We start from the raw sequence: 24,040 nt of genomic DNA on the forward strand, positions 1-24,040 counted from the left end.
TGGAATGAGAAGAAGTCAGAATCGAATTCCTGTTGAAGCTGTTTACTTAAATGTTCTAGAATCGGAATAGAATTCCATAAAGCTGTTTACTAATTCAGTAGAATCAAAATATAAACATGTATGATTACTAAAATGCCCTTGTCCCAAATCAAATATTTTATATACTTTAATGGGTTTATAAAGGATAGTCTTGGAAATAGAAAAAGTAAGTGAGGGCATAAAAGGATAGTCTCTGCACCCAGAAGGTCCGATTTCTTTTTCCAACTTTACACTTTAAACAAAACCATCCTCGCTGATGTGATTTCTTCTTCCCATCACTTAAATGATTTGAAGATGATCCGCCCCTTTCATGTTGCTAAACGATAGTTAAGAAGAATCTTTGGCCCAAAAATAAAATAAAAGATAATTAAGAATAATACCCGAAATCCCAAAAACAACTCATCTGATTTTCTCAAAGGACACAAGGACCTCTCTTTTATTTGTTTTTTTTATAAATATTTTTTTTGTGCGTGAGTAATTTTGTTTGATCTCCCTTTGTCTTGAAACGGAAAAGGAGAACGATTAAACCTTTTTTGTTAATAAGAAAATTGGTTTTGTGGCCTATATTTTACAGAGATGTGCAGCAAAGAGAAGAAGAGAGATTGGAGAATAGACTTGAGGAATTGTTTGTTAATTCCCCAGTCCTTGTGCCTTTATTTATAGTAATTAGGAGGAGAGAAACTTGCTCTCCAAGTAATACAAAGTATATTAGGAAAGATCTTCTAGATCCCAAAGGATTCCTATTTTATCTCTACTTAGGATTTACACAATCACATATTGATAAGAACATATGTCACAACACTCCCCCTTGAGTGTGCAAATACTCAAGTAGATGGCGCATTAGATCTTCAGGCAAATGTAGAAGTAGTGGATGAAATCGTCTCGTTTAGTCGGCACAAGTAACGAATGCGAGTCTCAAAAGACGGAAGAATGCAGGAGTGGTAAAACTCACAAAACCTTACTATGGCAAAACCCAAGGTGGGAGAAAAGCCCATAGGCTAAGGAGAAAAGTGAGAAGTTGCATTAAGTCAAAACTATACGTCTTCTGGACGCAAGTAGAAGAGCTCACAAGGGTATGATCAGCCCAGGATGGGTGCCTCGTTAAAACCTAGTTAGGTAGCAAAAACCCAGTGGGAAAAATGCTCCTAATCGTAGGGAAAAAGAGTACATTAAGATCAAGTGAGTATACTTCTAGATACTCCCCCTGAGTTTGACAAAACTTCCAAATGAAACTACAAGCATTGCAAATGAGAAAGTTACGCATACCAATTCATTGGACAAGCTTCTGGAAGGTAGACTTTGGTAGTGACTTTGTGTAGATGTCGGTAAGGTTGTCTGGGATTGGACTGCTTGACTTCAATCTTCTGATGCTCATGCTGATGTAGATACAATATGCTTGGTGTTGACTTTTTGGATGTATCATGATCTGGTCGATACATACAGCGTTGTATTCATGGATCGTTGTTGGGACTCAACGATGGATGAAAATCGCAAGGATTTTTGAATATGCTCAACAAGAATTCTCGACCATATCTCTCACGTGATGAGACATAGTGAGTCTTGGAACGATTCAAAAAGATTTCGCAACAAAAGGTCTATCTAATTAACCTCCAAGATATTGCGGTGTTCTTTAATGGTAAAGACATAACCATGCGGGAACGTACCTTGTGCGGTCAGACAAATGGTCTGATTCAGCGAATCCCACAAGGTAGGCATCATTCCGAAGATCAAGGGGGTGTGGTCTATTCTGAGATGCATAGGGAATAAGCCCAAATCCGTAGTAACAGAAAAACGTCTTTAACACCAAATTTGGTGGTGGCGTGTTAGGCGCAGTGCTGCTTTATGCCAAAAGATTATCAGCACATAAGATGTCTGATCTAGTGCATTTGAGCTAAGTACAACAAACGCCAATGGTACTTAGATATGGCTGCCTCACGTTCCAATATGGAACCTTATGCTCCATACCCTCCGTAAAGGTCTCATTTGCATCTAGCATACAGATGATCAGGATATACTCAGACGTAACACCTTCTGGGTCTAGTTTGAGTGGTGAACCAGAATACCATCAAAACTAGCTCGAAACTTCAGGTCGAGGTAATGTCAAGTTCTCCCAAGATCATTCATCTTATAGTCCGATATGCGAGTTAATTTTCTCAACTTTAGCAATTTCGGATTTTATACACGCAGGGGCATATATCCCTAACTGATCAAATATTCACTTAGACGGGTATACCACATCTGCCCGGATAGTTCTGCATCCGTAAAGTGAAGGCCGCTTGAGAATCAAGAGGATGTTCTTGTGGTCTATAACTATTTGAATCAGTACATGTAAGTCCTTTGGAAACTCCATGTAGGTTCATATCACGATCCCAGAGATACTACAACCACGTTTGTAATGCTGCGATCAATCACATGGCGTATGAGAGAAACCTTGTGCCACAAGGCGTCATATTGCACTATTTCATTCATCTCATTCGTCATAGATTGATTCTTTTAGTTGACCAATCAGTTCTACGTTGATATTAATCAACGGAACGCGGTTCGTTATCGTCGCTTTTCATTTATGTCGGTACCATATAAATGAAACATCATTTATGATAATCTCATTCCAATTCCATATCTCATCCAAACTAGTATACTGGACCAAGAACTTCAGGTCTCGGGAGTTATCCGGATTTAATCTCATGAGATGAAAAGGTCTGAGACAGCGATCGAGGGGCGGATTCATTCGTGCCACGTTCCTCCTCTTTTGGGGAGGTGAATCCTCGAACCGAGTGATCTACCATGCTTCTGGCATAAGATAGATTGATTGGCTAGCCGTCAATGTACGAGGGTCGGCCACAATTGTGGCTTTCCTACTTTCAGGACAAAGGTCCGAAGTACATTTGGTACACATCTTTGCAGGCACATTTGCAACTGGTATATGTGATCTCGTCACTTTTACTAGATCAGAGGAAGTGTCTGGTTAAACTCTGACGATCTAGATTGGGATCGATATGAGACATAGTGGGGACGTCCACGATAATTCGCGTCGTTCTTTAGGAACGGTGACGTTCTTATCTCCCCCTAACGACGGGAAGACTGTCTCATAAAAGTGATAATCCGTAAAATGAGCGGTAAAGAGATCGCCTGTCAAAGGTTATTTAGTAACGAATATTAGAAGGAGAATCATAACCGACATAGATTTCCATCCTTCCCTGAGGACCCCTTTGTTTTTGTGTACGTAAGGGCGGTGCAAAATGGCACATAGACCGCACAACCAAAGACGCGCAGATGCGATATGTCGGGTTCGTATCTGGTAACCAACTGACACGCGCTTTATAAGGTTGGGTCGTGACGGGCCTCAGACAGACCAACATGGTTGCTTGCAATATTGCATGGCCCCAAGAAGAGGTCGGGAACTGTGGTACGTATGACCAGTCGACCACGCAATCATTTGAAGGCGTTTAATGAATACTTCTGCTGGGTCGTTCTGGGTATGAACATGGGACTGGATGTTCAACTTTCAAAAAACCCAACCGACATGCAATATCCATCGAGATTTAAATTGTTCGATGTAAATGTCGATGTAAATTCTCCAACTTATCCAATCAAATAAATTTGATCAGATAATCAGGGTGGTGAGCCCTGAGCTTGTTAATCTGAGCTACCAGTGTGGAGAATGCAACTTGTGGACAACAACCACACGTGTGACAAACGTGTAGAAGCATCAACCAATACTATAGAATATTTAAATGGTCCGTAGGGTGGTTGAATCTATCCACAAATGTCCCATTTGAATCCTTTGTAAAAAGATTGAGGGTGCTAAGGTATAATACATGTCCAGGTATGATTTCTTTACTTCTGGTAAAAGGATGCCCAAAACGGCGCATCACGAATCATCCTAGATATCCCAAACGTACATCCATAGCGAAAATTCCTTAGGAATCGCGGGCTTCTGGCCGGCCACATAGTGGACTTGAATGGATGTAATCCATTTGTTAAGCGTTCCATCTTCTCTAGAATATGCATTTAACTATATTCGTAAGAAGTGCAAAATGGTAATATGCCAAGGAATTTTACTCCATTTTTCTACATTGGTTTCAATATGGTAATAATACTCTCGAATATCCTTAAAGCTCAAAAATGCGTTCTTCCGGAACGAAGTGAGTATAAGGCTTCCCTTTATGGTAAAGTTAATACCATTGGACAATATAGGGCAGTGCCATGCCCCACAATCAGGTTGGATAAGCCTGAAAGGTTGTCGGGGGATGATTAGGTATGAAGTTAGCATAGAACCAGACAACTAACTTCCCCACAAAACATACCTAAGCATGAGTTAATTGTAGTCACATGTGGTAATCTTCGTTAATTAACTCTTTTATTCGAGAATAATGGTGACATCCAAACACTAATCTTAAATCCGAGAACAAAATAAATTATTCACAAAATAAACCAAAAAAAACAATGGGGTTCGGCCAATAGGCCGTCCATGTCAAATTTCGCTCTTCCAAATGTATTAGGTGGAGCAAAATGAGTCTCACAAATGGACTACGAGAATTGTACCTATTCATGGACGTAACAGTTTCAATCATGTTTTGCTTCAGGCAAAAATTCATCTTTGCATGATTTGAAACAGTCCATAACGGATTTGAAGAGTCATGGAGTCCTCAGCAGGGAGGTACTTCCATTGGATATGCTTCAGGCATAATTCTTCGAATAAGGATCATGGCGGATGCTTATTCACGTCTTGTATCCACATAAAGTAGTTTACTATTCGAAACTTCCAAATCAGTGAAATCGAACTTGTTACGGTTCGACAATACGCTGAATGGAGGAAACAAGAATGTGATTGGTGTTTTAGGAAATAAAATTTCTATAAACAACAAATTTAGAACATTCAGGTTCTAAGACATGGTTTGGTTTAAACGGATTTAAGCATGGAGAACTTCGGGTCTCAACATGAGTGTTGCGCATTAAGAAACTTCAGGTTCATATGGCACTTTTCCGAAACTTGGGGTTCGGAAGTATGAATTTTAAGTTCATAATATCTGCAGACAAACACACATATATATATATATATATATATATGCAAGCAAATATACAACAAGGATATACAAAGATATAACTTCAGGTTTATAATTATAATTGAATTAATTTATTTGGACTTCGGGCCAAATTAAAATGTGGGTGAAAAAATATATAACCCATTGGGCCTAAAATAATTAGGCAAATAAAATTTGTGGCCCAAAATAAGTCCTCGAGTGGCTATATATAAATCTTGCCATGTGACCTAAGCCCAAAATTGGGCTAGGTTTAGTCTCTGGCGGGGCTGCAGGCCCACGGGCAGGAGAGAAATAACTAAGGGGGGTCACGGGTGAGCTGCAGGGTCACGGGTGAGCTGCAGGCTCACGGGGAATGGGTTGGGCTGCTGCTGGCAGGCCAAAAAAATGTTTTTTTCTTTTCACACGGGCCGAGGAACTGGAGCCCAATAGGGCTCGGGTTGAAGAAAACCAGAACAACCCAGCGTCGCTGGGTGTCAGATTCGAACCGGGGGAACTCCGGTGTCGCTTCTGGCGACTGTCCTCGGGGTCTATGGCAATGCAAAGCTTGGGGGTTCAACTGGGGAACCCGAGTTGTAGACGGAAACTTTGGTTTCAATGTCAGAGGTCCGAGAACGATTGGGGTTCAAAGAACCCGTCGATGTTCATCGGGTTTCTGAAAGAAAAAAAACCCATCGTCTTCGACAATGGCGAGGTCCCAATCACAACTGCAGGTGTGATTGCCCAGCAATAACGGCGTTGAAGCCATGGCCGACTTCGAGCGGCACCTTGTGTTAGGGTTTGATGCCGAAGGCGTTTTTCAGATGGAGCAAGGGTTTTGCTCCAGTGCTTTGCAATCTATAGTGGGCTCGTGTGAGCCCAGTATTGTTGGGGTCACGGGGAGGGAACCCTAGGGTTTTTGCGGCTTTTGCATAATGCAAAGGCATGGGTTCGAAGAACCCTAATTTTCCCGTTTCCAAATTTTTTTTTTTTTCAATTCAATTATATTCATAAATAATTCAATTGTATATATATTTCAATGAATCACGTATTTACTTTGATGCATATGCAAATAATAGTTTCAATGCATGTACATATGTAAGATTCAATTCATGAAAAATATCAAATTCACATAATTGTAGCAATTTTGGTTATGAGGCATACACAATTTATGTAGAATCTAAAATACGTTAAACGTAAAGTTGGGTCATGCATCATGGTGAATGTTCATGCAATCAGGGCTTCAAAAATATCGAGTTAAAAACCGTTGTTTTGGAAGAACCTGATTGCGTGATGATATGAATGAACTGGTTTGATGCAGAAAAATTATTTCTTCAATTTCGGCTTTCATCTTCAAGCTTGTATCACGTTCAACATAAGAAGAAAAATAAATTGAATCAATAACAATATATGAATGCAATAAAATCAAGATTTAATCAATTAAAAATAATTGAAACGTAATACTCCCCTGATTGTAGACGAATAAATTCTCTTTAAATTCTTCTAAGCACAGCGTGAAGAGCGTGCTGATAACGTGTTGTGGCCTATATTTTACAGAGATGTGCAGCAAAGAGAAGAAGAGAGATTGGAGAATAGACTTGAGGAATTGTTTGTTAATTCCCCAGTCCTTGTGCCTTTATTTATAGTAATTAGGAGGAGAGAAACTTGCTCTCCAAGTAATACAAAGTATATTAGGAAAGATCTTCTAGATCCCAAAGGATTCCTATTTTATCTCTACTTAGGATTTACACAATCACATATTGATAAGAACATATGTCACAACAGTTTTTGGGTATTATTGGGATGAGAAAATTCTTTTTTATTTTTTACCCTGTGATTTGTTTTAATTGAAATCTCATATGGGATCCACATGAGTATCATCAGAGTATGTATCTGTGATAGATGGATGGATGTATCAAACTATATTGCTTGGTTTTTATTAATCTGTATAATTGTGTGATGGATGGTGTATAATATATAGAATGGAGGCGCAAGGTTTCAATCAATACCGAGTCAATAAAACAAAGGGAGTGTCAGAAGAAGGAAGCCATCCAGTAGTAGACCTGAGCAAGCACCCTTCTGGAATTGTCCCTACTCTCCAGTGAGTTCTTTCTTTCTACCTCATCAGACTCTCATAATTCAATTCACACAACCAAATTGCTTTCACTTGCAATCAGTTATTGTAGCTTGTAATACAGTCAAGGCACCAGTATATGCTGCATCCTCATCCAGTGATATGTTGTATTATGTTGGCCGTGCCTGATTAAATGACCGATCGCTACAAAATTGTTTCAGCTGTTGTCCATCGTTTTTATATTTAATTCTTACTCTGTCTCCACACTTTTGTAACTTTGTTTCATGTTAGCATGTTTTATGTGGATGTTCATCCGTGGAACCATTGAATTCAAGTTACATGATTGAGCTTGCTGTATGGCAATAGTTAATGATAGATTTGTTGATGCTGAATTCCTGATGCAAATATTTATTAATCTAGACTAGTCATGGCAAAAAATATCTATAGTTATATTTTTCCTGAAACTTTGAGCGCTTTTCTTGATTTACTTCATGCACTTAACTAGGTGTTGTCTGTGCTCTTAGGAATATTGTCTCCACAGTCAATCTGGATTGCAAATTGGATCTTAAAGCCATTGCATTGAAAGCTCGTAATTCTGAATACAACCCAAAGGCATGTGATGTTTTGAGCATAGCTTCTCCCGCTCCCTTTCTCCTCTATTTTTCTACCTTTCTTTTGTTTAAGAGCTATAATGTTTTTTCTACTGTGGATCCAAGCCTTCGTTTAACAAGTACATTAAAGTTTGGGTAGTTTTTGTAGTTCCCTTTGTCTGTATAAAAACAGATTTTACTGTTTAGATGGATCGCAATTCAGTTCCAATTTTATATATTTAGATGCTAGAGTTGCTACAACACCCATTTATGCATACAAAAATAGGTTTTCCTTGTTCAAAGTCATCTTTATATTGCATACTAATTATTTTGTACCCTTGCAGCGCTTTGCAGCTGTGATTATGAGAATAAGAGAGCCGAAGACCACTGCTTTGATATTTGCATCTGGTAAAATGGTAAGTATCAATTTCCAACCAAGGATCTTCTTCCCTACCTTTTCTGTTTTTCATTGACTTCCATAAATTTCTGCATCTTATGCTTTGATTTGTAATCTTTCAAATGATTAATAGACGAGGGTTTGTGTTATGGTCTCCTCTCCCTCTCCCTCTCTAGCCTTTTGTAGTAGGTAAAAACTTTGTAATGATTTCCAATATACTTAAAACCTCTCGTCTGTTTCTTATATCCTTAGCTGTGGCAGCATTGGTAGTTGATAAATTTTATCCCTTTTTGCAATTTTACGCATCTCTCTTCCTTTTTCAAATCATGCTAATTAGTCCTTCATAATCATGTTAATGCTGGCTCGTTATTGTTGTGGTATAGGTTTGTACGGGAGCTAAGAGTGAAGAGCAATCGAGATTGGCAGCACGAAAGGTATTCTTATTCCTTTCCACAGTTATCCTGTACATTTATATATTGGGGCAGTTTTGGATGTCCCATCGTCCATTTTCTGGCTTCTGTTTGAAGTTTTATCCCAAAGAAAGCCATTTTGGAGTTTTCGTTTAAACTATGCAGCTCTAACACATGCGGATAGCCCTTTAATAGATTTTAAATATGGAGTAATATAATGATGTCATGATTATGTTAGTATCGATGTCACGAAGACATTGTATTTACAAAATCTTACATGACCCTCTTTGCTCTTCAGTATGCTCGAGTCATCCAGAAACTCGGTTTTCCAGCCAAGTTCCAAGTACTTTCTCTCTCTCTCTCTCTCTCTCTCTCTCTCTCCCTCTCTCTCTCTCTCTATGCTGCGCACTATCGTTTTATTAATTTTTTTAATCTGGTTTCAATTTGTGGTACAGGATTTCAAAATCCAGAATATAGTTGGTTCTTGTGACGTACAATTCCCCATAAGACTTGAAGGCTTGCATGTATCATCCCATGGTGTTTTCTCCACTGTAAGTTTTCTGGTTTCTCCTTTGTGTCTGTTTTAGCAATCATATTAAAACTGAATATCTTTGGACTAGGTTTCTTCCTTGATTGCTGAGGGTCCAAGGTTTCAGGGAGGGGTTTGTGCTGGAAACCGGATAAAAACCAAATTACTGAATCATAATGTTCATGGTTTACTTGTGTCTATGCACCTCTCGCATTTGGTAACTAATGACATGCATCTTAAGTTTGACAAACATGGTTTCTACTATTTCAACTATTCGTCATTCTTCTACCTATTGTTGTTTGAGCATGAGGAAGCTGGTGGATTAATCTAGTCCACTAGGAAGTTTCTTCTGGAAAAGTTGTTTGTAAATCAACTGAAATATTTTTACTGTGGTGGCCAGTATGAACCAGAAATTTTTCCAGGCTTGATATATCGAATGAAACAACCGAAGATTGTGCTTCTCATCTGTGTCTGGAAAAATTGTCCCAACAGGAGCGAAGGTGATTATTTCACAATGCTTCTTTTGATGTTTGATTTTTTCAGTTTATATCCAAGCTATAAAGGATATGTATGAAGGAGCAAAGACTGCCGTAAGAACTCATGAAGGACAAACCGAAAGCTTTCCCATAACTGTAGGATTACATCAAGGCTCATCCTTAAGTCCTTACCTTTTTGCGTTGGTAATGGATGAGTTAACACGACATATTCAAGATGATATTCCTTGGTGTATGCTTTTCGCAGACGACATAGTGTTGATAGATGAAACTCAGGAAGGGGTAAATGCAAAGCTTAACCTTTGGAGAGAAGTGTTGGAATCTAAAGGTCTTCGCCTAAGCCGATCAAAGACAGAATATATGGAGTGCAAGTTCAGTGCAAATGGAGGCCAAAACGAGTTAGGGGTGAGGATCGGAGATCAAGAAATACCAAAGAGCGACCGTTTTCGTTACCTAGGATCTATCTTGCAAAAGAACGGAGAATTAGATGGAGATCTCAACCATAGAATACAAGCTGGATGGATGAAGTGGAAGAGTGCATCCGGCGTGTTGTGTGACCGCCGTATGCCACTGAAGCTCAAGGGAAAATTTTATAGGACGGCAATAAGGCCGGCGATGCTGTATGGCACAGAATGTTGGGCGGTGAAACATCAACACGTACACAAAATGGGTGTAGCGGAGATGAGGATGCTTCGTTGGATGTGTGGGCACACGAGAAAGGATAAGATTAGGAATGAGGATATCCGGGGTAAAGTAGGAGTAGCCGAAATTGAAGGAAAGATGAGAGAAAATCGGTTACGGTGGTTTGGACATGTGCAAAGAAGGCCTACTGACGTTCCGATTAGAAGATGCGACTATGGGACAGAGGTTCAGGGCCGAAGGGGTAGAGGAAGACCTAGGAAAACTTTGGAAGAGACTCTAAGAAAAGACTTAGAGTACTTGGATCTAACGAAGGACATGACACAGGATCGAGCACAATGGCGTTCTAAGATTCATATAGCCGATCCCACTCAGTGACTTGGATTTTCCAAGTCTCCAACCGAGAAGTTTTCCTCACTCGGGAAATTAAGGGAACACTACCCCAACCTACATGCTCCACTCAGAAAGCTTCAACATACAAGCTTTAACAAAAGAAAATTCAAAGAACTTAGCGAAGAAGGCTTTGGTGTATTTAACACAATACGTTGAAATGAAGGAAAGCTTATTTATTGATATCCCCGATAAGCTACAAATATGTACATATACATGAGTCAAAATAAGCACACAAGAGGGAGCCTTCACAAAGGTTGCTTAGGAGAAGTCTCAGTAGTCGGTAGAGCCCCAGAAAGAGAAGGCACCGGAGAGGGATCATTTGGAGCCTCAGTACTGGACAGAACCCTAGAAGGAGGAGGCATCAGAGGTTGATCATTTGGAGCTTCATTACGCGGTACAGCCCCAGAAGACGAAGGCAATAAATGCCTTTGGAACAAACCCACAAATCTCTGATGATCAAGTAAAACCTGACCATCAGTTTCCTTCATCTGGTCAAGCTTCCTCTTCATGTTTGTAGCATAGTCATGTGCGAGCCGGTGCAACTGTTTATTCTCATGCTTGAGCCCTCTAATCTCCTGTTTGAGACTCATCACTTCAGCCGCCAATGATTCAACTTGGCGGGTTCGAGCAAATAGGCGTTGGGCCATATTAGACACAGAACCTGCACACTGAACACTGAGAGCCAGCGAATCCTTAACAGCTAACTCATCAGACCGTTTGGAAAGTAGTCTGTTATCTTTGGGAGTGAGAAGGTTCCTGGCCACCACCGCAGCGGTCATATCATTCTTCATCACGGAATCCCCAACGGTAAGAGGACCAGTAGGGGAGACGAAGGATGGGCGCCATATGTTGTCTGGAGAAGGAGGGGCTGCCTCTTCAACAAGGTTCAAGTCAAAACGACGGTCGGAGGGGCCATACATTTTCAAAGGTGTTGAAGAGAGAAGAGGTCGGACAAATCAAGATCTTAGAAGTGCAAGAATGAAGCTTCTACTGGTGGAGATTCAAGTGTGCTTTGGAACTTAATGCCAGCCCCTATAAATATCTGCACTCAACGAAGCTTCAGAAATCGAAGAGGCGCCTGCTCAGAAATCGAAGAGGCGTTTGCTTTCTCAAAAGCTGGGCTGCTTAGAGATCACGAGGGTTGATCTCAGAAATCGAAGAGGCGTTTGCTTTCTCAAAAGTTGGGTTGCTCAAAGACCACGAAGGCCGATCTCAAAAATCGAAGAGGCGCTCGCTTTCTCAAAAGCTGGGCTCCCCAGAGACCATGAGGGCTGATCTCAGAAATCGAAGAGGCACCTACTTTTCCAGCCTTTTCCAGCCTTGTCAGCACCTGTCACACGCACACTCAGTTTTGCGGAAATTATGGGCATTCTGTCAAAGACTTCTGGGGAAGTAGAAAACACATGAATCTTACTGTTCAATCACCCACTTCCCACACGCAACAATAGCTCATGGGTACCACAGATAACTTTGCCAAAGTTCTCTGCCAAAGTTGAGCACGTGAAGCTTGCAGCTCCCACTACATCGCTCTGACCAAGAAGGGTAAAAGAATAGCAAAGAAACAGCACTAACAAAGTTTAGACCCATAAATTTTGAAGGTCTAGCTACCATATTATTACCCACAAGGGTAAAGGAACAGTACCACTGCTGGATAATTGGAAAGTCCCTGTGTGTCAACCTCTGTGCTTCGTGGCAAGGTAGACTAGCACACATGCCCAACCTTTACTCACATTCGAGAAAACACTCCCAATAAGATTGCTTGCTCCAAAATCGAAGAGGCACCGTCCTCCGAATCTCGAGAGGCAGACTCCCAACATGACTACTTTCTTAAAAATCGAAGAGAGGGTAAAGGAACAATACCATTGCTGGATAATTGGAAAGTCCCTGTGTGTCAACCTCTGTGCTTCGTGGCAAGGTAGACTAGCAAACATGCCCAACCTTTACTCACATTCGAGAAAACACTCCCAACAAGATTGCTTGCTCCAAAATCGAAGAGGCACCGCCCTCCGAATCTCGAGAGCCAGACTCCCAACATGATTACTTTCTCAAAAATTGAAGAGACACTGCTCCCCGAATCTCGAGAGCCAGACCCCCAACATGATTGCTTTCTCAAAAATCGATGAGGCATCGTTCTCCGAATCAATCGAAGAGGCGCTCGCTTTCTCAAGAGCTGGGCTGCTCAGAGACCACGAGGGCCGATCTCAGAAATCGAAGAGGCACCTACTTTTCTAGCCTTGTCAGCACCTGTCACACGCACACTCAGCTTTGCAGAAATTATGGGCATTCTGTCGAAGACTTCTGGTGAAGTAGAAAGCACATGAATCTTACTGTTCAATCACCCACTTCCCACACGCAACAATAGCTCATGGGTACCACAAATAACTTTGCCAAAGTTCTCTGCCAAAGTTGAGCACGTGAAGCTTGCAGCTCCCACTACATCGCTCTGACCAAGAAAGGTAAAAGAATAGCAAAGAAACAGCACTAACAAAAGTTTAGACACATAAATTTTGAAGGTCTAGCTATCATATTATTACCCACAACTGTAAAGGAACAGTACCACTGCTGGATAATTGGAAAGTCCCTGTGTGTCAACCTCTGTGCTTCGTGGCAAGGTAGACTAGCAAACATGCCCAACCTTTACTCACATTCGAGAAAACACTCCCAATAAGATTGCTTGCTCCAAAATCGAAGAGGCACCGTCCTCCGAATCTCGAGAGCCAGACTCCCAACATGACTACTTTCTCAAAATCGAAGAGAGGGTAAAGGAACAGTACCATTGCTGGATAATTGGAAAGTCCCTGTGTGTCAACCTTTGTGCTTCGTGGCAAGGTAGACTAGCAAACATGCCCAACCTTTACTCACATTCGAGACAACACTCCCAACAAGATTGCTTGCTCCAAAATCGAAGAGGCACCGCCCTCCGAATCTCGAGAGCCAGACTCCCAACATGATTACTTCCTCAAAAATCGAAGAGACACTGCTCTCCGAATCTCGAGAGTCATACCCCCAGCATGATTGCTTTCTCAAAAATCGAAGAGGCATCGTTCTCCAAATCTTGAGAGCCAGATACCACAGACCACTTTTTCAAAGTGCTCTGACAGAGTTAAAACATGTGAAACTGGCAGCTCCCACTACCGTGCTATGACCAAGCAGGGTAAAGGAATAGCATTACTACTTGTTGTTAGGGAGACTCCTATATATGTCGACCTCCATCCCCAACGGACAGGCAGACCTGCAAAAATGCTCAACCCTTCATCATATCTGAGAGGGCACTCCCAACGAAGCCTTTCGAAATATTCAGCTTTCTTTCCCCCCGATAATACCTCTGCAAACAAGCTATACTAGAGCAAGAATATCTCATATCACCAGGGTTAAAAGCAAGAGTATCCCATATCATGCTTTTTCCCTGTCTTTTCTTTTGGCCTTGTTTTTACCTGCAAGACAAGGAGAAAGAGAGCAATCAGTCAGCACTTGGAATCAAGCTTCCAGCCAGGAACTGACTGCCTGGAACCCCTTACCTGATTACTTACCTGGCATTGCTCTCGAGTACTCATCTTCAACATCTTATGTTTCCAGGGAAGATTCCGCATCTGCTTGAGGAACAGATAGGGCAAGTGCGAAGGATACAAGGAAGCATGTGGAGACAAGCGTAACAGCACACGTGCCGATACATTCATTACTCTGTCAAAAGCAAAAGTATCCCATATCAGCAGGGTGGAACGTACTCTAGATTTGATGGACTTGTTTTGACCCTCAAATTCTTCAGTCGGCCTTATACTCTGGAGGAAACCAGAAAACCCTCCAGCTCAGTTCAAGAATAAGCCTGTGGAAAGTTACTTCTTCAAAAGCAAAAGTATCTCATATCATCTCTTCTCATTTTTCTTCTCTTTATCCTTCATGCTGCTGCAAGATGGGGAGAAGGTGAACAATCAGTCGGAGCTCTGATTGCTTACCTTGTCTGTCACCTCTTTCAGCAGACCCCCTAGCTCGGCGACTTGGGGGACTCCTACTACATGGTTTGTATCGCGCTTGACCAAGCCTGAAACTACAAGTAAGCTTCAAGTGAAATTGATACATTACCTTGTGCATCTCCACCAGTTAAAGATACCACCCCTGGATGGAGGAAGAGTACTTCCAGAGAAGATGCCACATCTACCTATGAGACAGATAAGGCAAGTCAAGACGACACCACACTCCGATACTTAGAAGTTTCGTGATTACGAGATCATTCTCCCACAATATTTCCTAATGTCATTTGTACTAAATCATTCACTTGTACTCACTAAATGAGAGCTTGAACCTATGTACTTGTGTAAACCCTTCACAATTAATGAGAACTCTTCTATTCCGTGGACGTAGCCAATCTGGGTGAACCACGTACATCTTGTGTTTGCTTTCCTATCTCTATCCATTTATATACTTATCCACACTAATGACCGGAGCAATCTAGCGAAGATCACAAAAAACGATCGTTTTCGCTACCTAGGACCTATCTTGCAAGAGAACGGAGAATTAGATGGAGATCTCAACCATAGAATACGAGCTGGATGGAAAGAGTGCATCCGGCGTGTTGTGTGACCGTCGTAGGCCACTGAAGCTCAAGGGAAAATTTTATAGGACGGCAATAAGGCTAGCGAGGTTGTATGGCACAGAATGTTGGGTGGTGAAGCATCAACACGTACACAAAATGGGTGTAGCGGAGATGAGGATGCTTCGTGGGATGTGTGGGCACACGAGAAAGGATAAGATTGGGAATGAGGATATCCGAGGTAAAGTAGGAGTAGCCGAAATTGTAGGAAATATGAGAGAAAATCGGCTCCGGTGATTTTGAACATGTGCAAAGAAGGCCGACTGACGCTCCGGTTCGAAGATGTGACTACAGGACAGAGGTTCAGGGCCGAAGGGGTAGAGGAAGACCTAGGACAACTTTGGAAGAGACTCTAAAAAAAAAGACTTAGAGTACTTGGATCTAACGGAGGACATGACACAAAACCGAGCGCAATGGCGTTCTAGGATTCATATAGCCGACCCCACTTAGTGGGAAAAGGCTTTGTTGTTGTTGTTGTTGTTGTATGTTTTATCATCTTTGTACATTATCTGGAGAGCATTGTCATTTCCATGATTCAGGCAAGAATCGAGACGTATGAAGCCTTTGAGAACATTTACCCAGTTCTTACAGGATTCAGGAAAAATCAGCATTGGTATGAACTTTAATTATGTAATTGTGTTAAAATTCCAATCAAATACGAATTATGCTTCATAACTAATGTCGTCTCGTCTCCAAATTGACGGCAGATTGTTTCTGGGTAAGCACAAGAGTCATATTCGTGGGGCGGAATAGTGCGGCATTTGGGCGAATTGCCTGGGTTGAATTGTAGATAAGAAGACTGCATTGTGGGAGTAAACGACGAAGAGAAATTTAGACTCTTGTTCTGTCTTTTGATTAGTCTAGTAATGTGAACAAAATGCAAAGCGAACAAGTAGTTTTTAACACAAATCTCTCTCTCTCTCGCGTAGGGATTGCAAGCTATTTATGAACGTAGTAGATTCGTGGTTCACTATCCAATTCGGAACCATAGATTGCTGGGTTTTTTACATACTGGAATAGATTGAGGAAGAAGCTAAACATTTATTTCCTCACTCCGTCATGTGCAAGATTAGATGATAAATGGACTGATTACGCCTAGACTGGGAAAACAAAGTTAGGTGGAGAAAGAAGGAAGCAGACTTGCTTTTGCTTTTACACTAGAAATTTACAGTTGATTTGATTGCATCCAATATCTGCATCCGATGAAGAAAAAGAGAGAAATTTACATAAGCACAGCGCCAGTATCAAAAGAAAATGCCACGGTGAAAACATGTCAGATAACTAACCTTGTTTTTGGTGGGCATGTAGAAGGGCTCGAAGACGAGAGGGAAGGGGGTATCCAAACCACATACTCTTGCAACAGGCGCTTCTAACTGTACAAGAGCTCACAGATCAAGTTATCAGCTGTCTCCACGACCTTAACGAAAGTTAACCACCGAAACATCTAAATAGAAAAAACAAAGGTGCGAGAATTACCCTTAGGAAGCAGCGTTCAACAATTGAAGCGGATATTTCAGCACCAAATCCTCCAGTAACTGGCGCTTCATGACTTATCTACAAAAAGAGCTTCGGTTTGTCACCAAGAGTGCACCAACCCATTTTCATCAAGTGGCCTCTGTAAACAGATAAAATACTTACAAGAAGCCTTCCCGTCTTTCTGACTGAGGCCTCCACTGTGTCCTTGTCCCAAGGTAAAAGAGTTCGCAGGTCTATCAGTTCACAAGAAATTCCATCCTGAAAATTCGATAATTGTAACCTTTACAATTACATGAACCTTCGCCACATAATACACGACACCAAATCAAACACAGTGATTATACGCAGCAGAAAGGAAATAATGTTTTCTAGCAGTCGAAAAAACTTACACTCTCAGCTTCTTTACAGGCCTGTTCCATTACAGATAATTGGGCTCCCCAACCAACAAGTGTTATATCGGTGCCCTCTCGAATTACCTGAGCATCGCAGTTCCAATTTTCAAGTAACAAGTTCCTTTTGACTATATCAACACCATGACCGCAAAGTCTCATGTTTTTTCAAACATTAGAAAATTGGACTAGAATGGAACTAGGGGTTTAGTGTACCTCTGCCTCCGATAAAGGCAACATGTAATCATGCTCAGGAACCTCTTCTACTGATAATCTGTATAACCACTGAAACCCCGGTTCTTTTTGTAAAATTTCGGATCAAATTTTTTTGTCAAATTAATTTATTTTATAACCAAACTTAAAACTACCTTTGGTTCGAAGAACACAACAGGATTCGGATCACGTATGCACGACAGCAATAAGCCTTTTGCTTGCAGTGGGCTTCGAGGGATGACCACCTATATGAATTTAGTACTCTTTAGATATCAAATAACAGTGCAATGACCTTATAACTCTCGCTCAAAGAAAGATGATGAGAGATGGGGAAAATGTAATGAGGCTTTGTGGGGGTAAAGATCACAAAATATGATTGAATGGAAGAAGACCTACTTTGAGACCAGGGACATGACAGAAGAAAGCTTCAGGAGACTGTGAGTGATAATGTCCACCGTGGCCAACAGCTCCATAGGGGGCTCTAATTGTTAAACCTAGTGAGAAACAAAAAACCTTATAATCCACAAACAACTTGTGGGAAGAAAATAGTATGGTTCCCACATGATCAAAAAAGTGAAGTTTCACCTCCACAATTAAATTGATTTCCACTTCTATATCGGAACTTTGCAGCTTCATTGACAATCTACATAGTGAGATTCACCCGATTAATTATCATTTTTCATTTGTGAGGTTATGAGTCTATGACAGAACTCAGCACTGAAGAGAATCGGGATGCATGCCTGATCAAAAGCTGGAAAAATATAATCTGCGAATTGGATTTCTGCTACAGCTCGATTACCCTATCATGTCAGATGAAGCCAAAGGTAGTGAGGGTTGTGGCTATAAGATAAGATCAAAAACTGAAAGTGAAATTTGAATGGAGGTACGCATGATTGTAAAGGTGAGGTCAGGTGTAAGAATAAACACCCTCAAACATACCATAGCTGCTAGACCAATGCCGAATCCTACAATGCCCTGGGTGTAGAGACAAGAAGGGAGGTTATCAAGTTGACAGAAGACATTTAACAAAGTGGAAGGGAGGAAGACATAAAGCTGGGTGGGTACCTGTTCACAAAGAGGGGTATTAAAAACCCTTTGTTTACCGAAGCGATCAGCTAAGCCTGTTGTGCAACGGAAGACCCCACCAAAGCTCACATCTTCTCCAAATACATAAGAACTGAGAGTGAGATGAAAATAATGAGATGAAAATGAGGTAACTGATCAATCCAAAATAACACTCGACCGGCATGAACATGAGTAAAATTCAACTGGTAACTTTTATCGAATTTGATATTTTTCAGCAAAGTCAATCGAAATTGTTAAATTTGTTTACAGTCGAAATTGCCATCTGACCTGAGAGATAAGATCACATCATATACGACTGAAATAACGAGAATAGTTGAACGAATGAATTATGAATCAAGCAAGCAGAAATGAAAGTGAAAAACAAAAAATAAATTGAAGAAAGAAAGTGCAGACCGTGGATCAGTTTCCAAGGCGATATGGAGCGCTTGGTTGATGGCAGAGTAGAGGTTCAACGACTTGCTGCCAGTGCCACGAACAATCATTTCATCACCACCGGCGGCAGAAGAGGAGGTTGCAAATGGCCTCCTCCTTCCAACTCCGACCCCTTTAACCAATCTTCCAAATCTGCACAGCCCCATTTAATCAATGAAAACAGAGAGCGAGCGAGCTCAATCTCTCAACTGTCCGTCTAATTGTGTATCGGTCTATCAGATTCAGTTCAGAGTGGAAGACTCGGACTCAGAGTCGGACGCAGACCCAGCTGAAAACTTGATGATGATGAAGTTATTATAGTTCCATCTTCCTCTTCATCTTCCAAGTGTTGATCTTATCTCATCACCATTTTTATTGGTCATGTTGTATTATAATCATGCTATTATATTGCAAGCTAAGAGCATGGAACTAGGCAATCCACTTTGGCAAATCTGGATTTGCTCCGCCACATCAGCAAAACATAATTTTAAGAGACCAAGCAAATGTCTAGGCAAAAGTACTTTTAAGATGGTTTTATTTTTATATCAGCAAAACATAGTTCCAAGGAACTAGGCAAATGGCTATTATGGCTGGACAAAATAGCTTTGTTGAATGAGACAAGGCTATTTGAGATTACACTAATATTGAAAACATAGCGATCTCCAAGTATTTTTAATTATTGCCTAATAAAGTTATTATTATGGCAAAAAATATTTCGCAGAGAAAATGAATTCGCATTTTTCTCAATAAAAAATTTGGTCTAACCATCACTGTGTCAAGAGGATTTTGCCAATTTGTACAAAAAAAATCATCATAAAATCTATTTGTTTTCACCTTCACTGCACCGTGAGCTTTTGAAAGTTCTTGTAAGACTTTTTGGTTATATTCTTATAGATAGAGTTTCGTTTTGTTTCGGCAATGTTTTGGTCCCCGCTATAATTTTTGTCTATTTATTTTTAAGGTTTCAACTTAATATTATTTAAAAAATACATTTGTGACTCAATAAATAGTAAACCACTGTCAATTACCTTACAAAGTTACTATTAATCATGGCGCAAAATATTTCACAAAAAACATTGTAAAATCTATTTCCTTTCATCTTCACAACAATGCGAGGATTTGAAACTTCATGTAAGACTTTATGTTAATATTCTTGTATACGGAGTCCGCTTTTGGCAATGTTTTGAACCACACTACAATTTTTGCCAATTTATTTTAAAGTTTTTGATCTAAATATTCTATTATAATATATTTGTGGCTCAATAAATGCAAAGACCACTTTCAATTGACTTATAAAAATACCTTAATCATGACGGAAAACATTTGGCAAAAATAAAAAAAATTCAATTTTCTCAAAAAGAAAAGTGGGCTAACCATCACGGTTTCCAATTCTACAAATTTGTACAAAAATCTATTTGCTTTCACCTTCACCGCACCATGAGGTTTGGAAATTCATGTAAGACTTTTTGTTTATATTATGTAGATAGAGTCTTGTATTGGCAATGTTTTGGGTCCCACTACAATTTTAGTACATTTATTTTGTGTTTGGCTTAAATATTCTATTAGAAATACATCTATGACTTAATAAGTGGTAAAACCGCTTTCAATTGCTAATCATCATGGTTTCTAGTTAGTTTTACAAATTTGTACAAAAATAGTGGTAAAATACGTTTCCCTTTACCTTCACCGCATCTTGAGGTTTTGAAAATTCATGTAAGACTTTTTGTTGATATTCTTGTGGATGGTGTCCCGTTTTGGACATTTTGTGAACATACAAAATTTGAATTTTTCACAAAAAAAAAGTGAGCTAACACTCACAGTTTTTAGTCAGTTTTGCAAATTCATACATAAATTATCTTCCAAACCATTTATTTTCACATTCCCATCATCGTGAAGTTTTGAGAATTAAAACAAGACTTTCAGTTGATATTCTTGGGGGTGGAACCCCATTTTAATAATGTTTTCGGCCTCACTATTATGTTTTTCCTTATTTTCTTAGTTTTTCGGTTTCAATGCATCCTTATTTTCTTATAAAATTCTCCTTAATGCTCACGGAAGATATTTCGTGAAAATAAAAAATTTGCATTTTTTCACAAAAAAAAAAGTTGGTTAACACTCACGGATTTTAGTCGGTTTTGCAAATTCGTACATAAATCACCATTCAATCTATTTATTTCCACATTCGCCTCAATGTGAAGTTTTGAAAAGTAAGGTGAAACTTTCCATTGAGATTCTTGCGGGTGGAACCCCATTTGACAATATTTTGGTCCTTACTATTGTATTTTTCACTTATTTTTTCAGCTTTCGGCTTAAATATTTTACTAAGTATACATTCCGCTTCCAAACACCTTATAAAGTTTTCCTTAATGCTCACAGAAAATATTTCGTAAAAATAAAACTTTTCATTTTTGACCAAAAAAACGTGGGTTAACACTCATGATTTTTAGTCGGTTTTACAAATTCGTACATAAATCATCATTCAATCTATTTATTTTCACCTCCACCTCACCTTATAAAGTTTTCCTTGATGCTCGTGAAAAATATTTCGCAAAAATACAACTTTGCATTTTTGACCAAAAGAATGTGGGTTAACACTAACGATTTTTAGTCGGTTTTACAAATTCGTACATAAATAATCGTTCAATCTATTTATTTTCACCTTCCCCTCACCGTTAAATTTTGAAAATTAAGGTAAGACTTTCCGTTGAGATTTTTGAGGGTGGATGACACACCCCGATACTAGAATCAAGGCGTGCTGGCCGTCACGTGGGCGTGACATAACCAAAAGTGCGACGCGGAAGCAACAAGGTAAAAGAAATACGAAGGAATAAAAAACCAACTACTAGCAATAATATCCAACTAACATGCTAGAGTAAGTTTAAGTGTGAAACACACATAATCAGAACATAAGTACTAGGTGCAGTCAAGTAGGACCATTACTAAATTACAACACCCAAAAGTGAGTCCTACATTTAAGTAGTCTGTCAGAACGCCGTGGGAATCCTCGTGAGCCACCAACACTGCTAACTAGAACCTGGAGGGGCGCAAAACAAGATTGAATGGGTCAGTAAAACAAAGCTTTTCGAAAATATTTCATTTAATAACATTTCTAACCCCTCGCTGTAAAACCTGTATACTTTCCTAGAAAAATAGTATATGTATAACCATATATAACAGCAAATAACTCAAATCACAATTCTTTAACACTTTTCAGGAAAATATGCCATGCTATGCTTCAAAACATAATAAGGATGCATCAATATAACATATGAAATAAGGAATCAACCGGAGACCCTGCAGCTGTCTTGTACGGTTAATTCTATAGCTCAATATCCAAACCAACCGGAGTCATCAACTATGACCTGTACGGCGCTACTCTGCACATAAATCGAAACTACCTGAAGTAGTCTGTACAACAAGAATGGTGTAAGAATACGTTCTAGTGCTTCTCTTATCAACAGCTGTATAATAATCTAAAGTCACCTACAAGTCGAAACCATCTCTAATGGTCTGTACGACATGTCAGAACCACCTCTAATGGTCTGTACAACATGCATCTACTTGGATCCAAGGTGAGCGTGTGGTGCGGAGTGAATAATATAAGCACGAACACCAGGGGTGCAGGTTATGAGCTCTCAACACAATTCACATCATCAATAAATCACACGAACAACATAAACTCGCCTAATACTCACCTGTGCGTCCACAACACCATTTCATATATATGCATCAAATACTAATTCATATATTTCATATATTATGCATGCATGACATTTTAAAACATACTTTCATTTAAATTTAATTTCTCGGAAAAATCAGTAGTATATAGGTATAAACAGAAAATAACTGCCTACTTACCGGTATGTCGGTAACCCCCGTGACACCCTTGAATGCGCTCGTCCTCGTGATAGGTCTCACATATATGCGAAACAACTATAAAAATGTTATTTAAAAGCACATAACCAACAATACGTAATAATCTCTCATACGATGCTCAATTTGGGTATATGAATATAACACAATGACCTACTCGACGTCACGGACGTCGAGATATTTTTAGAAAAAAATTTCAATGCCGCACGCGCCCCCACACGCATCATCCCCTATCTCCAGACGCCGGAAAATCTCGCTGGCGCCGGAAACTGGGAAAACCTGCAACTCCCCTTTTCTCGCTCGTTTCTCAACCACAATCTACATAATTGGTACCAATTTGAAGCTTACGACATGTAGAAAAACTAGGGATCCTTACGTCCAATTCCTTCAATTCTTCTTCTCCGAGCTTCCTTAGAACCTCACTAAGCTTCCTAAGAGCTTCAAATTCCCTGAAACAACCATATTTACGTCCACATGAACATTACTCAAAACTGGGGTTCGGATTTCATGAGTTTTCGAAGGATTTCTTACCTGAAAATGGTATCCCTGGACTCGCCACACCACGAGGAATACAATGGTACCATCAATGCCTTCGATCTGTGAAAATTTAAGGTTCTTTGGGTGTGGTCCGTACGTGAGGGAAGAGAGAGAGGGTGAGTTCTGAGAGAAATGAGAGATACGGGATAGGAGAGAAAGCGTGATAGGAATTGGTGTGGTCCTCTAAGTCCCTAACCACACAAAAATGCATACAATTTTTAGTCCAACTTAATTTTTCCAAAAACTTAGGAAGGTATGCATTATTCAAATAAATAAGTCACACATACGTTAGCAACCTTTAAGTGCAATTCCGTCAATTCACATCCACGATAAATGAAATTTCGGGACGGGCAGTGACAGTGGAACCCCATTTGACAATGTTTTGGTCCTCACAATTGTATTTTTCACTTATTTTTTCAGTTTTCGACTTAAATATTCTATTAAGTATACATTTGTTGCTCAATAAATCATAAAATAACTTCCAAATACCTTATACAGTTTTCCTTAATGCTCATGGAAGATATTTCGGTAAAATAAAAAATTTGCATTTTTCACAATAAAAAACGTTGGTTAACACTCACAGATTTTAATCGGTTTTGCAAATTTGTACATAAATCCCCATTCAATCTATTTATTTCCACCTTCGCCTCAATGTGAAGTTTTGAAAATTAAGGTGACACTTTCCATTGAGATTCTTACGGGTGGAACCCCATTTGACAATGTTTTAGTCCTCACTATTGTATTTTTCACTTATTTTTTCAGTTTTTGGCTTAAATATTCTACTAAGTATACATTTGTTGCTCAATAAATCATAAAACCGCTTCCAAACACCTTATAAAGTTTTCCTTAATGCTCACGAAAAATATTTAGCAAAAATAAAA

At 39.7% G+C, this 24,040-nt stretch overlaps 1 protein-coding gene, 1 long non-coding RNA gene and 1 pseudogene across 3 annotated transcripts; 2 read left to right on the forward strand and 1 right to left on the reverse strand.

The window, feature by feature from the left end:
• Positions 1-6,850: 6,850 nt before the first annotated feature.
• On the forward strand, positions 6,851-16,116 carry LOC126616603 (TATA-box-binding protein-like; annotated as a pseudogene).
• LOC126616604 (uncharacterized) lies at positions 12,103-14,923 on the forward strand. The gene is made up of 2 exons (XR_007621207.1): positions 12,103-12,184; positions 13,100-14,923. It is a non-coding gene; the product is annotated as an uncharacterized LOC126616604 (long non-coding RNA).
• LOC126616600 (2-oxoisovalerate dehydrogenase subunit beta 1, mitochondrial) lies at positions 16,117-19,246 on the reverse strand. 2 transcript variants are annotated; one of them, XM_050284676.1, is made up of 13 exons: positions 18,732-19,245; positions 18,318-18,429; positions 18,192-18,227; positions 17,993-18,052; positions 17,838-17,895; positions 17,649-17,746; positions 17,408-17,497; positions 17,256-17,324; positions 17,040-17,126; positions 16,813-16,908; positions 16,651-16,728; positions 16,461-16,547; positions 16,117-16,367 (listed from the first exon to the last, which is right to left on the reverse strand). In XM_050284676.1, the coding sequence occupies exons 1-13, from the start codon at positions 18,914-18,916 to the stop codon at positions 16,332-16,334; spliced, it is 1,092 nt and encodes a 363-aa protein (XP_050140633.1). In that variant the 5' UTR covers positions 18,917-19,245; the 3' UTR covers positions 16,117-16,331. The 2 variants fall into 2 exon arrangements, with proteins under 2 accessions (XP_050140633.1, XP_050140634.1); XM_050284677.1 differs by lacking the exons at positions 17,649-17,746; positions 17,838-17,895; positions 17,993-18,052 and having other exon boundaries at positions 18,732-19,246.
• Between the last annotated feature and the right edge of the window lie 4,794 nt (positions 19,247-24,040).

This window comes from Malus sylvestris, chromosome 3 (assembly GCF_916048215.2).
Source record: "Malus sylvestris chromosome 3, drMalSylv7.2, whole genome shotgun sequence".
Lineage (NCBI taxonomy): Eukaryota > Viridiplantae > Streptophyta > Magnoliopsida > Rosales > Rosaceae > Malus > Malus sylvestris.

Coding starts and splice junctions, on each gene's coding strand:
- LOC126616600 (XM_050284676.1), bottom strand. CDS start 18,916: ATGGGGCTGTGCAGATTTGGAAGATTGGTTAAAGGGGTCGGAGTTGGA. Junction 17,325..17,407: donor TTGTGTTCTTCGAACCAAAG/GTAGTTTTAAGT, acceptor CCGGGGTTTCAG/TGGTTATACAGATTATCAGT. Junction 16,368..16,460: donor ACATGCCCACCAAAAACAAG/GTTAGTTATCTG, acceptor CATCGGATGCAG/ATATTGGATGCAATCAAATC.